General features: G+C 40.7%; 1 protein-coding gene across 1 annotated transcript in view; it reads right to left on the bottom strand.

Annotated features, from left to right (window-relative positions):
- Window positions 1-15,654, bottom strand: part of pax5 (paired box 5) — a 42,934-nt gene extending 27,280 nt beyond the window's left edge. Inside the window, exons 1-5 of the mRNA XM_085355987.1 lie at window positions 15,612-15,654; window positions 7,590-7,755; window positions 4,167-4,364; window positions 3,387-3,451; window positions 436-561 (exon numbers count right to left, since the gene is read on the bottom strand). Of these exons, the coding sequence (XP_085212113.1) occupies window positions 436-561; window positions 3,387-3,451; window positions 4,167-4,364; window positions 7,590-7,755; window positions 15,612-15,654 (598 nt within the window). The remainder of the gene's footprint in view (window positions 1-435; window positions 562-3,386; window positions 3,452-4,166; window positions 4,365-7,589; window positions 7,756-15,611) is intronic.
- Window positions 15,655-15,954: the final 300 nt, after the last annotated feature.

Genomic DNA, 15,954 nt, shown 5'->3' with positions numbered 1-15,954 from the left:
TCTCGCTCCGACATCTGGTCCTGTCTCATTTACCGTAGGAGACCGTCTGTGTGATGGCTTTTTAATGCCACTGACACCCCCCCACACACACCCCCCCACACACACACAATCAAGCAAACACGTGGAGGCATATCAGCGTACACAAATATATACATCCAGTACCTATGAGCACATACACAAGCTCGCATATACATTAGCACGCAACATTGACCAAGTATGACAGAAGTATATGATCGATAGTGCGTGCATGAGCTGGCCTCTCGGGTTGCTATCCCATGAAACACTGTTAGTAAATAAATCTGCGTTCCTCAATGAAGATATTTTATTCACATGTCCCGTTGCTGTTGCTTGTGTGTTAGATTCTCGTGTGCCTTGTGCATCCACCAGGAAAAATTAGCAAAGTGGGACATATACAAAGCATAACTGTTTGCTCACCTTCATCCCTCTTCCTCTTGCCTACATCAGCAGCTGAGCTGATACCCAGAATGCCGCTGATGGAGTACGAGGAGCCGGCCGAGTCGCTGGTCACTGCTGAGACCTGTGTGGCTGGCACGGACGTTGCTGCAGACAGATCACATGACAATGCCAACACTTTAAAGGATATACTGAGAAAGCAAAAGAACACCCAAAAAACAGATGACTGAAATGAGGAATTACTTAATCTCAGAGTCGTATTGTAAAATAAAATGGGGGAAAGCACAACACATTTATTGTGTTATGTGGACACTTACTCTTGTAAGCTGTGTGATTTTATTAAAAAGGCATAAGTGACTCTTTAACTCACTGAAACATTTGCTTTCAATAAAACAATTACTTATAAAGAAAAGAGTGTATTTTTTAAAATGTTCATGTTTTACTTTATGATCACATCTCAGATAAAATGATAAGAAAAAGAAGACAGCAAAGTGTTTTATGAATTTCTGGCTGTTGCTGAAATATCACAGACTGTATATTTTAATGTACTGTGTCACAAAACTCTATAAACACTCACCAAAATGAACTGAATCCAATATATTTGCATGTGTCTTTGGATCTCATTTGAAAGCACAAATATTTAATTGAAAATAAACAGTAAGCTATAGTTTTTGTGCACAAAGCTCTTTCTGAGAAATTCTTTTGTGTGTCTGTGTGTGCGGATGCCTTTCAGGCTTGAAAAACAACAATCAAGTGTCCTTATTCATATATTTGTGGCATGATTGCCACACAATATAAATCTTAATTATTATTCTTTTTTAAAAAATCAATAAAAGTCCATTTTTTCTCTCTAAATTTCACTCGGTTGTATCGGCTAAATTGAAACTAAAGGAAAAGACACAAAAGACCAGCCTCTGTTAGTGTTTTGCTCTTTGTTGTCTCTTCCTTTAATCTTCCCCCTGGAGGAGACAAGTTCTTTGCCGGGTGACACAGCGACATACTTGTCACCGCTTCAGTAACACGGACACACACACGCATCCTGCAACCTCCTGACACGCAGGCACAGGCTTAAACATACAGTCGCTCACTTCTTGGTCCCTTATCTGTACCCCTGTAAGCGGACGTGGGGCTGAGTGACAGTATGGTATCCCAGGAGGGACAGAAAGGTGTGGAGACAGACATACTAATCCCCTCTCCCAGCAGACCCCCCAAACAGAGAAAGACAAGACTGAAATGGCAATAAAGAAGAAGGAGGGGGTAAAAAAGGCAGGTAAACCAGAGGATCAAAGTCCCTTCAAGCCGTTACTCTTTCGCTAACGACAAGGAGAGTATAATGAATGCATATCCCTCCTATTCCCATCACTTGATTTAGCACTTCAATTATCTGATTTTCCTTTCTCTTTCTTTTCACTCTTTTTTTTATCAGAACGTAACGCTTTTATTCTGCAAATCCAAATGTTCAATTTTCCGCCTGGGAGTGGGACCCATTTATCTGTGTAATCTGTAAGCGTGTGCGTGTGTGTGTCACTGCATCTAGGGTGTGTGTGTGTGTGTCGCTTAAATGTGAGTAAAAGGCAGGAGTCAGGGAGCAGTGTGTGTGAAATTAATTTAGATTAATAGACAATGTGCGATTATGAAGATATGAGAGACTCTGAAACACAATCCACTGCAGGGCAAAGTGAGGAAGAGAGAGAAAGGCTATCGTATCTGTGTGTACGCTGCGATATTCATCGAATAAAAGGAAATAATGTTCAAGCCATAGATGCCACAGATATAGTCTTTCAGTGTCTAACAGGATAATTAACTGTATACTGACAAAGGTTACGGGTCCTTTATTAAAAATATATAATGAGAACCTTCCGATAAGTCCTTTAATATTTGTCTGGTTTTGGATCTCATCCAGCTGCACTTAACATAATTTTAACTCGTGCTAATCGAAACTAAAGCAAAAGTTTACCTGTTGCTAATATACTCAAACTTATTTTCAAACTACTATGTTGCTCAAACAAAACACAGCTGAATTAATCTGACAAAGGGGGCAGAAAGCTGTGTATCCTTCCCCACTAATCACTGCTTGTAGCAATATGGATGAAAAAAAATGTGTTTATGAATATGCATAGTGTAAAGTTTGGTGCATAGGTCACAAGAAGTCCATTAACCTATAAGTAATAATTTGGTGATGTAACTGAGAAACCGTAAATATGATCTTTTCTAGCCCGTGAGAATATGCCTCACCAGGTGCATCCTCGCTTTGAACTTGAATATCATTGTAAATAATCAATTTCCAGTCATAACCTCCAATAATCAAAGAGTTAAATGCTTGCCAGTGTTGCTAATCTAGTACCCATTTGAGAAGGAACTGATAAAGATCTCTAATGCTTTGATATTACAATGACTTGAGCATTTTTGTTGACTTATTTATGAAACAGTTATATTTAGGATGACATGGTTTCACGCCGTGGATCCCTTTGATTGTTGTTATTGGGACTATTGTACGTCTTAATAGTTACATTGTACACTACTGTAATAATGTTACCAGTGTGCTTTCGGTTACAGTCGTCATAGCGGATGGGCCAAGAATATGAAAGCTTAATATGTAACTGTTATTTTATATCCAGCCGGTCACCTTTGTTTGATCGTACCCTACCTTACTCGTTCTTCAGTCAGCTCTCGGTTGGCCCAAAAAGGCTAAATGAACCTGACCATCACACAAAACTCTGGTAAAAAAGAAACAAACCCTAAACATACTTCTTACGTGGAAAATGACAATCTAAAGCTGACTGTAAGGATGCAATGTAGATTTGGAACTTTGTGGCACATAGCATCCTGTCTTCACACAGGTCCAGAAACTCTGTTTTCTTGTTCAGCACAGAAGATCCTCTCCGGAGAGATTTACACAAAAACACTTCTTTTGTTAAAAAAAAAAAATTGGCTTTGATGGCTGGAAACAGGATTTTCGAACAGCAACCTACCTAGGTTGTGAGCCGACACTGAGCCCGTTTGACCAGGCTGCTGCTGAACCTTAGTCCGGATGATCCTGCAGGAGGAGAGAGGGGATATTAGTGTGTGTGAAGTGGTTTGTGTGAGTGTGCGTGAGAGAGATCCTGAGTGACAGAGAGAACATGACCATCGTGGGAGCAAAACTGTGTATATGTGTCTGTGCGTGTGTGTGTGTGTGTGTGTGTGTGTGTGTGTGTGTGTGTGTGTGTGTGTGTGTGTGTGTGTGTGTGTGTGTGAAGTGGCTGAGGCAGGCTGACATGGCAGAGGGGCCTCACACTTCCTGCTTGGCTGCTCATGCAAGCCTTTTCTTCCTCTTTCCTTTCCTTTTTCTTCCTTTCCTCCCCTTTTTTCCTCTCCTCTCATTTCCTTTTCTCCCTTTTCCTTTCTTTCCTTTCCTTTTGTGTCTGTTTCTTTCCTTACCCCCACACACCTTCCTTCCCTTTTGTCTGCCTCTTTTGCTCACTCCTTCTCTCTCTTATTTCACCATCCCTCCCTCTCTCTCTCTGCTTCTATGCTCAGGGGAAAGGGTTGTCATTGTACCATCGTGTTGAACCACTGAGCTGCAGCCACTTCATACATATGGAGACTGGGGCCTCTTTACTATTCTCTTTTCCACTCCCAGACTCACACACAGGCACACACACACATAAAACACAGAGTATTATATTGCTCTGAGCTCTACCAATAGGCTGTACCTGTTGCTATACGCCCAAACTCAAACAAACATACACAAAGCATGCAGACCGTCGTACCTGTTAATGGAGCTGACGCTGGGAACACTGTCGTTGTCACAAACTCTCTCTGCTAGGAGCCTGTCCCGGATCTCCCAGGCAAACATGGTGGGGTTTTGGCGTTTGTAATCGGCGATTTTGTCGACCACTTTTGGTGTAGCAACCTTTGGTTTGGATCCCCCAATTACCCCAGGGCGGATACTGCCCGTTTCATAGTACCTGCCAATTAAAAGACACTTGCATTGATCATACGGGGAGGAACGAGAGGACAAGTTAATAGAATCATATGGAATATGAAATCTGCAAATTCTGTTTTTAGTTCGTTTTTTTATGCATACAGCTCCTTATTAAAATGTGCCAAATCCAAACCTGAAAAAAAACTTTAATTAAAAAAACATAAAAGAGAAACAAGGCCGAGTTTAGTTGGGTTAAAGTACTTAATCAAGATTGTGCCGCCGCATCTGAAAATATTTCAGTTCAAGTTTCCATCCAAATAAAAATCTGAACATGCTTTTTTTTAAAAGCATGAGGTTGGTGCTCTTCTATACTTTCCTCATTTTCTCAAATATACATCAACAGGTGTGGAGTCAGATCTCGAGGCTCTTCACAGCACGAGGACAGTGAATAAACTAACACAGAGCCCAACAGTGTGGCTTTTTTTCTGTGTTTTTAACAGCGAATGGACAACAATGTAGGTCAGTGGCAGAGAGGAATAAGATACAAATGTGAAGGATTTTTTTAAAATAAATTTCTCGTATCGGTGTCCTTATCCTTTAACTGTCATGTTGCCATGTCAATTAAAATAGTTTTTGTAGCCTGTAAATCTTCTTAGTGTCCAAATTTTTTGATCACTTGTGGTTCTTGTCCTAATTTGCTTAATTTGAGGTATGAAATGGGTGTGATTATTTGCTAATCCTCCATCAGCTGCATCTTTTTTTTTTTATTGAATTTGAATTTCAAACAGAACTTTTTATTTGGGTAATTCTGACAATTGAAACTCCGTGTTGGTTTGGGCTGATCTTTTGATGTGGCGAGGAATCACATCGCATAAAGCAGGGAAGATCGCAAAAACAGCTTCAGTGCCCATGCGCTGCATGGACTTATGAATATTGCATTGCTCAGAATGCAATGAATGTTTGGCCCAAAGGTGGCTCATATCTGCCCACATGTGAATTCAGTCACAGTTCTCCTTAAAATGAGCCTGATGCCAGTTGTGTCATAACTTTTGGGATATTTTTGGCCACATAATACTTTCTAGGGATGTACCTGCCCAACAGCTGTGGAAAGTACCCCAGATGAGGTCCAAATGTGTCTGCTATATAGGCTTAAAATCCTCTTTAACCAAAAAGGTTCTGTATTAAATCGAAATATTGCCGTGGAAATATTTCCTCTTGAAAGCACCTTGAAGATTTAATGATTGCACTGTGTATTTATAATCTGTGTGTGGATAGAGTTTGTATCAAAGACTTTGTATTTATTCACACCGGTCAGATAATGCTGGTCAAATATACTGCAAATTCGAGGGAATCTTTCTGTATATTTGATCCTTTCTTTTAGTTTTCTTTATTTCTGTTTTATTTTGTATCTTTGACTGATTTGCTCAGCTCCTTCTCGCAAACAGAGACTCTGCTCTCGTTGGGATACACCTTGTTAAATCAAGGCGTGCTAAAACCCTCACTGCCAGTTACATAATGTTGCCGATTTCGCTGCAGATGTCAGAGTCAGCTGAAAGGCTAAATGCAATAAGCTCAAACACCTGTCACGCAACATTTTTAGGGCCTGACTCGTCCCGCGATCGGCTTCTGTTCTCTTAAGCAATTTCACGTTATTACGCAGATGCAGGAAGAGGATGGCACCGACACACACACATGTGCACACGGGACGCACTCACACAACCGTTTCATGTCCACCATGGCTATGTCATGAATGTATTTGCATGCAGAAGGGGCATGGGGGGGACAGGGGGTGGGAGGACAGCAAATGCGCTACACAGCTTGCAGAAAAAAGGGGGGATGCTGTGTGTGGATGCAAGCTGTCAGTCAGTCTTAAACCTGCTGCTGCTCTCCTCTCGCCCTCTCTCTCTCCACTGTACGGTAGAGTAATCCTTTCCGTGAAGATGCGAGTTCCTGTAAATGTGCACTTCCTTGTCTTTCTTTCTGTGTGTGTGTGTGTGTGGGGGGGGGGGGGGGGGGGGGGGGTGAGTGTGTGTGTTCCACATTTTTGACTATTCGCAGCTGGAGTATAAACACAGCTAAAGGAAAAACAATCTATTTTCAAATGGAAAACTATTTAAATTATTCACAGCTGAATCATTGGTGAATAAATGAGCGTAGTTATTGATATCTGCACAACGATGAGCCAATACACACACACACACACAAACACACACAGGGTGGTAGAGTTGGTGTTTTTGTTCTGCTGGCACCAGAGAGAGAGGAGAGGATAAAACAACCCTCCCTCCCTCCTTCCATCCCTCGATCCCCTCCCCTCCTCCCCCCTCATGGTAACGCTTCAGTGAGTTGAACGGCCAGGAAAGGGGAGAGAGAGAGAGAGAAAGAGAGAGATAGAGAGAGAAAGACGGAAAGAGAGAGACGGAGAAAGAGAGGCATGGGAGAACAATGAGCAGCACATTTTTTGATATAGCTGAGGGTCGCTGTAGCTAATCCTTCCCCTCCGTCCTCACAAATGGTCTCTCTGTCTCTCATTCGTTTTTCTTTTTCCTGCACTCGTCTTCTTTAACACGCCTTTTCCCTTTTGATTGTGTCCCTTGTTCATGTCTTTCTCCCATTCTCCATCTCCCTCTGTCTTTTTTTGGTGCAGAAATATGGTGCCACTTTCATTTTGATGCTAATTCCAAAAAGTGATGAATCTTTTCCCTTTTGTCCCCCTTTCTTCTCTGAGGGATGGAACGAACAGGGATTTACTCTTGAATTTAGCTTTGAAAAAGGCAGAGGGAGAGACAGAAAGAGAGAGAAAAGGGGGAGTGAGGAGAGACACAGAAATATAGGGGGGGGGGGGGGACAAAAAAAATACAGGATATAAGGAGAGGGGAGAGGAAGGTGAAAAGCAAGAAAAGAGCAGAGAACCGTGTGAGAGAAGTAAGAAGCAGAGCGAAAATGGAGGCACTTTGGAAAACGCAGCTTGTGCATGTGGAGGAAACTGAAGAACACAGCAGAACTGACACCAAAGGAGTCAGTATGACCTTACAGGAGCTTCAGTCTGACACATGCTGAACCAGCCTGTGTGTGTTCTTTTCACCTGATGGAAAAAAAACTAACCAGAAAAACACAAATAAATCCAACAAGTAAAGGTGAAGATACTTGGTCTTCCACTGCATCGTTTAAAGGTTAACTTATTGTGAAAAGGGATCCTTTAAAGTACTGAATGAGGAGGTTGATGTGTTTTGATCACACACACGAGTGTAGGTGCTGGTCGGCTTCTTACCTGCCCAGTATCTTGCTGACACATCCATGACTGACTCGTAGCTGGCGTGAGATGTCGCACGGCCGAACCCCCTGATGGGCAAGTTCTACTATTCGCTGGCGAACTACATCTGGGAGGGGTCTGCCATTTACGAACACACCTCCAAGCTGGTTCACGCCACCATGTCCTAGAAGAGAATGAGAATTTGAGATGGGCAAGAAGCCAATGAGGAACAACAGAAAGAAATGCATGAAAAATTGCACTGAAATCAAAGATAACCTTGAAATCTAACTCGATATGGAACCAAAAAAAAAAGGACTCAGTGGAAATTAATTACAAAATCCTCTCATTTCCTCTGATTACATTCTTGATACATGGCAGACAGTTGGATAGGCAAGAGTCAAAGATCTTGATGTAACTTTTTCAACACAATCAAACATACAAATTGATCCATTATCCTTATATTCGCATATCAAAGACTGACCAAGACTTGGTTCAAGTTAAAGGTCAAAACAATATCAGACAGAAGAACACAAAAACTTAACAGCTTCACTGTATAAAGTAGCAGCAAAAACCAGCTTGTTTAAGGGCATTTCAGACAATCTTTACACCTCATATCAGCACTAAGGTAGTCTAGTCTGCAGCACAGCAGTTAGAGGCTACTTCCTCTATTTTGGGAAAAGGTCAATTGATTGGTTCGTATATAGTGCTTTTCCATTCTACTTAAACACTCGATGAGCTTTATTTTAATAACATCACTTCTCATTCAGTAAATTGATGCTGGATCTGTGCCATTAACAGCTTGTTTCTGTACATTTACATTTGTTTGCCTGAGAAATAGTTACTTCAGCAACACTTTCTAGGCTGCAGTCCCACAGCTGTTGGCCCTTGGCTTAGCTGGCTTAGCTTAGTTAATTTACTATCTCAAATACATCTGTTTTCTCTCCCGCCTGTGATTTATCCTGCTCAGCATAATAATACTATTCCAAAGTGCAAACTTTGCCCAATTTCACCAGGGACAGGCTAAGCAAAGATTTTGAGTAAATGAAGGGATTTTAATTAATTATTGACCAAGGCCTTGCCTTGGCCCCTTAGCGAAAGACACCGCTAATATTCCCTCTGAGGGATGAAGGGATGAAAGTACAAGGAAATGAATGAAAGACAGCAAAAGTAGAATAGAAGAAAAGACTAGCTGAACCTTTGCATAATTGAATAAACTTCTTCTGTATCCATAAGTCACAGAAAACCACAGCCGTCTATTAGAAAGTTGCATAAACAGATTTAAACAGCAGCCACAACTGACAAGGGCAAAACTGCAAAGGAGAGTAATTTATATATATGCACATGATCTGTGTCCATCTAGTTTCTTTCAGCTCTCCTATAGTAGAAAATATCCAAGCTTCTACTGACTGGAAATACATTTTGAGCAGGTCAGCAGCATATCACAGAAGATGCACTTAAACAGACTACACCATTTATACATTTGTAAACACCACGCTGTGAGACCCCGTGAGCCGGGCCAGGTCAGAATCCTGGAATTTGGGGTAAATGATTAAACTGCATCCACCAACAGAAATGCTGCATGTGAGCAGAAAACAGTAAGAAAGATCAGGACTGGTTCCCCAGGTTTCTTAAACATATGTGTGTGTGTGTGTGTGTGTGTGTGTGTGTGTGTGTGTGTGTGTGTGTGTGTGTGTGTGTGTGTGTGTGTTTCCCTCCAAAGGCAAAGTTTAAATGAAATAGAAAAAAAATTTCAACCATTTAATCCACTGGCTTTTGTATTACCATAGTGATTGCGTCTTTAGGGGAAACACACACACAGACACACACTCTCCCACACACACTAATCCTAGCTGTGGGGGTAATAGATTTTAAACACATTACCCCAGCAGGGATACCCCCTAAAACACCGTGCTGTCCCCTGAACCTGTCCCCCTGTCCTCAACTTCTCTCCATCAGCATAAAATAAAGGAAGACACACACACACACACACACACACACACACACACACACACACACACACACGCACTTTCGCAGCTTTCTCCAGCATAAATATAAATAGGTCAATACAGGAGAGATAAATACAAAAATGTGAAGAGTGGAGAGTCTCATTCTGTGAAATCAAACAAAGCTATTTCCAAATGGCTAACGTGGACGGCGACTCGCTTCCTTACTGCTTTATTTTTTTTTCAGATAGAAGAAGTCTCATTATGCAGACGTCTGCTGCAGAGCACAATTTGAAAAGCAATCGCTCTTTATGAAAGACAGGAAAACGCAGGCAGAGTAATATGACCCTGTGAGCTGGGCTCAGCCACAGCTCAGAGACAAGCAGCATGAACTTTACCATCAGCTGTGTTTAATCGATTTGTTATTTACTTTTAAACCTGTTCAATCAAAGAAGTCATTCACCCAATTAGCGCTTATGTATTGTCATTTTTCATATTTCCGCTCTACACGTTTAGTGGATTCATCGGAGGAAGTACTGCAAAGCTTCTGTAGACTGTTTGCTTCGTATAGCATCAGATGTGTTACTATCCTGGGTTTGGATGTCCTAAATTTATAACAAACTGGAAGGACGGAGTTCGGAAGACTTCACAGAGATTTGAATGATGTACTGTAGACGCTACTGAGTCACACTTCATCAAAATGTCAGAGCTTTTGGGAAATTTACTGTAGAACAGAGACTAAAGGTCCCTGTCTGCTCTAACTCTATGAATAAGAAATGTTAAATCTCACCCCTTTTTATTAACTTAACAGTGGATTTGCAAATCATTCAGTGCTGAGGTACCATGTTTTTTTTTATGTTCTGTATGCAAAAGGTTTCTTCGTGCTTTCATTATATTTCAGATGGCTAATAATACAGTAATGTTACGTTGAGATATAGCAGTGGCTGAATGAAGAGGACCATTCACCTGAAATAAGAAACGTGTTTTATCCTTGTGATAAGCTCTTCATGAGTTCTTGATGTCTATTATCTATTTTATTTTCCAAAATAAGAATTTGTACCTCACAACTGTTCAGTGTGCTCTGTTTTATTTCCCATTAAGGACATTTCTGGCTTTCAAAGGCTTTTTTCATACTAACGGGTACTGTGAACTTATTGCTCTTGAAAGCATACACAGTAACGAGTCAAATGGAACTAGATTTATTTAATTAAAACATCCAAAATCACAATTTACAAATTTGCTCCGGTGGGCTACATAACTTGAACAACATCATAGCCCCCTTTATCACCCTTAATTCCTCCAGTAAACTTCCCAACCATACGTTTTGTAAAACATGTGAACAGATTTTATGTATTTATCAGAAAATTCATAATCAGAATTTAAGTAGAAGAGACGAGTCTGCTCATAGTCATTCATAGGCAGTCAGTTGACCCTCCTGGAGCCTACAGGGCACCCCTGACCCTACTGTTTTTGTAATAAGGGATCAATTTGTTGATCTACTAAGACTTTACTGGGAATACTCACTGCCCAGTCCTGTACAGCATTCGCAGAGACATCTCAAACACGTACAGTTTCAGATCTTCCTTAAAGCAAGAAAGAGTCAGCTGACCTCCACTGGAGAAAGTCAGCTCTCTGACTCTTTTTTGACATTCTGTGAATACCTTATAAGGTTGTCTAAATGTGTAAATGCATTTCTCCTCCTCCTCTCTTTATTATTATTTCCTATAACCTCTCAAGGAATAAAAGAAGGTTTTTTTCTAGAATGGTTTATAGAAGCCTACTGCGCTACTTCCTCCTGACCAAAGGTATCTGCAGAGAAGACGCTCCCTCGCTCTCGCTCTCCCTCCCTCCCCCTTCCTCAGATAAGAGTAAATGAAATGGTTCCTTTCACCCTTCCTATCTGGGCCAGGGCATGAAATACGCCTTGCTTTGTAAAGAGATGGAGAGGAATGACTTGTGACCTACAAAAACCTCCCGATAACTATTTATTCACTTATCTGTGTATTTACTGTTGGTATTAGGCGTTCAGACTCTCACCATTCTTGGGGTAGGCTGTGTGGATTATGTGTTTGAAATTTATTTTTCTAAGCCCATAAATACTGATAGGGAGAAACGCAAATCTATAAAAGCATTTGTTTATCGGCCTCAGTAGCGTAATTCTCTGAATACGCTGTACAAGTTCTCATTTCAGAGGGTTATATGCCATGTTTAGGCATCAGGCTGGAGAGGTGAACGGTGCTAGCCCAGAGCAAGGCCGAGTAAGAGAACTCGGAAGTTTCTCCTAATTTTAGAAGAAATGATTTCCTTTCTTGTCCTTAAAACTAATTACAGAAGAAACCCGGGCTGATGTTCCCACAGCTGGGTGGGTTTACTGACAGATGCCAGTAATTCATCCCTCTGACCAAGCAAATTAACCACTTGCTCACAGAAATTCAATCAGCAGCTCAGGAGACTTTGTTGCAGAATGAAGATTTTGCCAAATTACTAGCCTTGGCTTTTAAATATCTTTCTACTGAACCTCTGAAGTCTCCAGAGGTGGTGGTAGTGTGGGGGTGTTGGCAGAGACAGCAGCTTCATTTTCACCCTGCCAGGGGACCAGCGGTCATTATGCATCCCTCTTGTATTTTATTTATTTACCCTTTATAGGAGCTGCCTTAAGAACCCAGCGCCACCTTAAACGTTTGATTGATTCACTGTTTCCGGGAGGGGGAAATACAAAGATAAAGCAGAATATATTCGCGCTCCCCCATCCAGAAAATAAGGTCCATTAGGCTCTCTGTCTCTCTCTTCCAGCCACATTCCTCAGTGTCTCTCTTACTCTCTCTCTTTCCCTCTGTCCACATAGCTCTCTCTCTCATCTCTCATCTGGGCCGTCACGGCCTGACGACTCAAAAATAAAGCAAAAGAGAAATCGCGACAAAACGCCACCGGTCCCCTCTCTCTTTTCTCCGCTCCCTGTCTTAGAGGGGGAAGAAAGGAAGAAAAAAAACAACTAGAAATTACTTTAGGCCGAAAACCTGTTTGGAAAGTCGCCTGCGAGAATACAGATGAAGCAAATTTCCTTGAGCAAACAGTGGATAGATCGGTGAGATGTGCCAGGCGGGCGTTTTGGACGTATAGTGCTATTTTGTATTTTCTTTACGTGAACAGAGGGATAATTAATATTTGGTGGAAGAATCGAGGCTCAAAGAAACTCACAGAGGAAAAAGTCCCCCAAAACTAAATAATTTAAAGTAAACTTCATATTTGCAGCGGACACTGATTATGACGATGGCGTCTGAGTCGATCTGTTGGATTAAGATTAATCCATTTTTTCCACATTTCTTTGCTGTTGTTCCGGCTCAGTGTAGCTCTACATTAGAAAGTCAGATCTATATTTTCTTTACGCTATAACTCGCGAGTCTCTACGGTAGGCCACGGCCTCGCCTACTTAATATTCAGCATGCCTCTATTACCATTACAATGCGTGATTATGAAATTCAACTCATTACCATCACAATTACCTGGTATAGATATTTTAAATATCCCTATTTTATGGTGTTGCTCGTGGTAGAAATAACTCTTTAAAGTTAGTGAGTGCTCAGGCTTGTTATGAGCCACATATGTGGGCTATTCACGTTTCAATCATCGTTATAAAAGTGTGTAAGGCAAATGATTGTAGGGAATGAGATTTTAAGCAAAAATAATAGCAAGAAAAATAATATTAATTATAAGTGTCAGCCGTGTAGGTGAAAAACCTCCGATTTTTGTCAAATAAAATATTTGGGAAAGGCTTTTGGGACGAACACGCACTTGTTACGCCCTCACAATAACACATGAAACTTTAGGATCGTGTGTTATTGCCTCTGCTTTAAATTTAAAAGTCTGTGGCCCGTATGCTTCACAGACTTCCTGATGAGGTGAAGTACACCTACACACCCGTTTGCACGCACACACGCACACCAACACTGGCATGGAGCGCACATCCAAACTCTCCCAACAACATTTCCACGCGTCACAGTCGATTCCTCCCGACCTCTCTCTCTCTCTACCTTTGACATTTTTAGGTGTAATCGTTTTAAAGCGTCTCCGCGCTTTGACATATATAGCTTTAGCCCCGCCGCTGCCATCAGCACCGCGGATCATTGGCTTTGCTGAAACGGCAGGGAAGAGGAAACGTGATTCGTTCTAGCTTTTGGATACGTGTGTGCAGCACTTTTTTTCTCCTTCTTCTTCTTCTTTTCTTTTCTTTTTTTAAATCCCACAGAGCAACACACCGTGGGAAACTATGTCAGTCACATAACACGGCTTCTCTCCGGGACTAAAGTGCAATATAACGCATAATGTATTAGCCACACGCTGAAACGCTTGTAGGACGCTTTATTTGACTTTTGAGTGTAAAGAGAAAACACAACATGTACTGCCACCGTGCAGTCTGCTGATTTAGGGGGTGACATTTTTTATGCAAATTTGCAAAAAAAAAAACAAACGAATTTAACAGTTTAAACGTCTTTTTGAGCATCAGCCTTCAGTCTTTACTGCCTAACACTCTAAATACAAAACACTGCAGTAGTTTCAGTGCACACTGTAATAAACCTGACATTTTGCTTATAATTACAGCAGAGGTTTTGTGCTCAAATTCAGAATGATTAATATTAGCAGAAGACTTTCTTCTTTTTTTGTTATCATCACTGTTTGACTCTTTCTTCATAAATACGCAGAGGTGCGCAGCAGCACATTTTTGGAGAGGGGAAAATGAACCGAAAAAACAAAGCAGGCTCCGCCATGTCACGACTGAGTGACCAAAAGTTGATCCCCCTCCTTCTGCACAGCCTTCCCCTGCATATATGTGTGTGTGTATATATATATATATATATATATATATATATATATATATATATATATATATATATATATATATATATATATATATATATATATATATATATATATATATATATATATATATATATATATATACACAGCTACTCTGTTGAAGTGTCCTCAAGCAAGACACTGAGCTACATAAAACTGTGTCCTGCTGTGTGGTAAAAACGAGGGCTTAGTTTTTGTAGGTACTCGCATAAAATCTCAAAATCTCCCGGATCCGTGTGTGTGTGTGTGTGTGTGTGTGTGTGTGTGTGTGTGTGTGTGTGTGTGTGTGTGTGTGTGTGTGTGTGTGTGAAGTGCAGTCTAACCTGGTTATGTGCAGAAACACTGCGGTTACTGTTTGTGGATCAGGTTCAGCTTTTAGTCATGCTTTGTTACCCCAGTCTCTCTCTCTCTCTCTCTCTCTCTCTCTCTCTCTCTCTCTCTCTCTCTCTCCCACTCTCTCCCATTCTCTCTCTTTCCCTCTCCCCGACCCTCTCTGACCCCTGAACTTCTTCGCTTCAAAAGAGGGAAGCACAGCAAACCATCTCCTACAAAACATCAAATCCGACACAATGTGCGCAACCTGCATTTCATCACACGATTCACAAATCCCCTCAGCTCCTCATTCTACCCAAAACTCATGTCGATTTACACTTACTTGACATTTTAATATGCACATTTATGAAAAATGATCCAGCTTTAAATTGTAAGAAACAATTGGTAAGGTAAGTAATACAAAAAAATGTATAATTTCATAAGATATAAGATTTGTAAATGTTTTCTGTCCATATTTAAAGACTGAGAAAATATCCACATTGTAAAGTCACTTATAATTGATTTTTTCAAATAATAATAAGAAAGAATAACAAGCAGCCTAAAGATACGCGTGCGCAACATATTTGTAAAGTACTTTCAAACAATCCAATATTAAACACTTTTTGTATTTGAAAAAGAAAATGCCTAAAATGTTTGTTTTGTTTTGTTTTTTGAGTTCTCCGAAATCGGGAGCTCCTATTTAAATTAAATAAAACAAAACAAAAAAACACGTTTTCATATGTTTTTGTATATATTCTTACAAATAAATCGACATTTCAATTCTTCGAATTATGATTTTTATTTTTTTTATTTTTTATTTTTTTTTACTCTTTGCTGTTATTGTTGCACATGCACGCAGAGCTGTCGGTCTGGGAGACAGTTCAGTTCAGGGCAGATGCAGATGAAGGAAATTATAAACGCATACACTTACTGTGCATTGCCGCAAACGGGTCGTGCTTACAGTGAATCTCCATCGGAAAGATGGGGCTGGAGGGCCCCAGCGAGCTATTACGAGTCTTTAAAAAAATGCCAACGGACTCCTCGCTTCAGTCGGCCAATATTACTGAAAGACCGTGACCTCCAATGAATGAAAAGCGCCTGTTTCCCTTTAAAAGAGGGAACTTTTTTCTTCTTCTTGATTAAAAAATAAAATACGATGCTGGCAAGGCGACACTTTGTGATAAACTGGTACAACGATATTAAAACATCGAAAATGGAGGATTTGCAGTTGGATGGGGAAGAAAGAACCGGCCTCAAAAATATGAATCAAAGAT

Source organism: Diplotaxodon limnothrissa, linkage group LG6, assembly GCF_057381915.1.
Source record: "Diplotaxodon limnothrissa isolate DT_005_m linkage group LG6, D_limnothrissa_male_GT1.1, whole genome shotgun sequence".
NCBI lineage: Eukaryota > Metazoa > Chordata > Actinopteri > Cichliformes > Cichlidae > Diplotaxodon > Diplotaxodon limnothrissa.
This window is presented reverse-complemented; position numbering and strand designations above follow the sequence as displayed.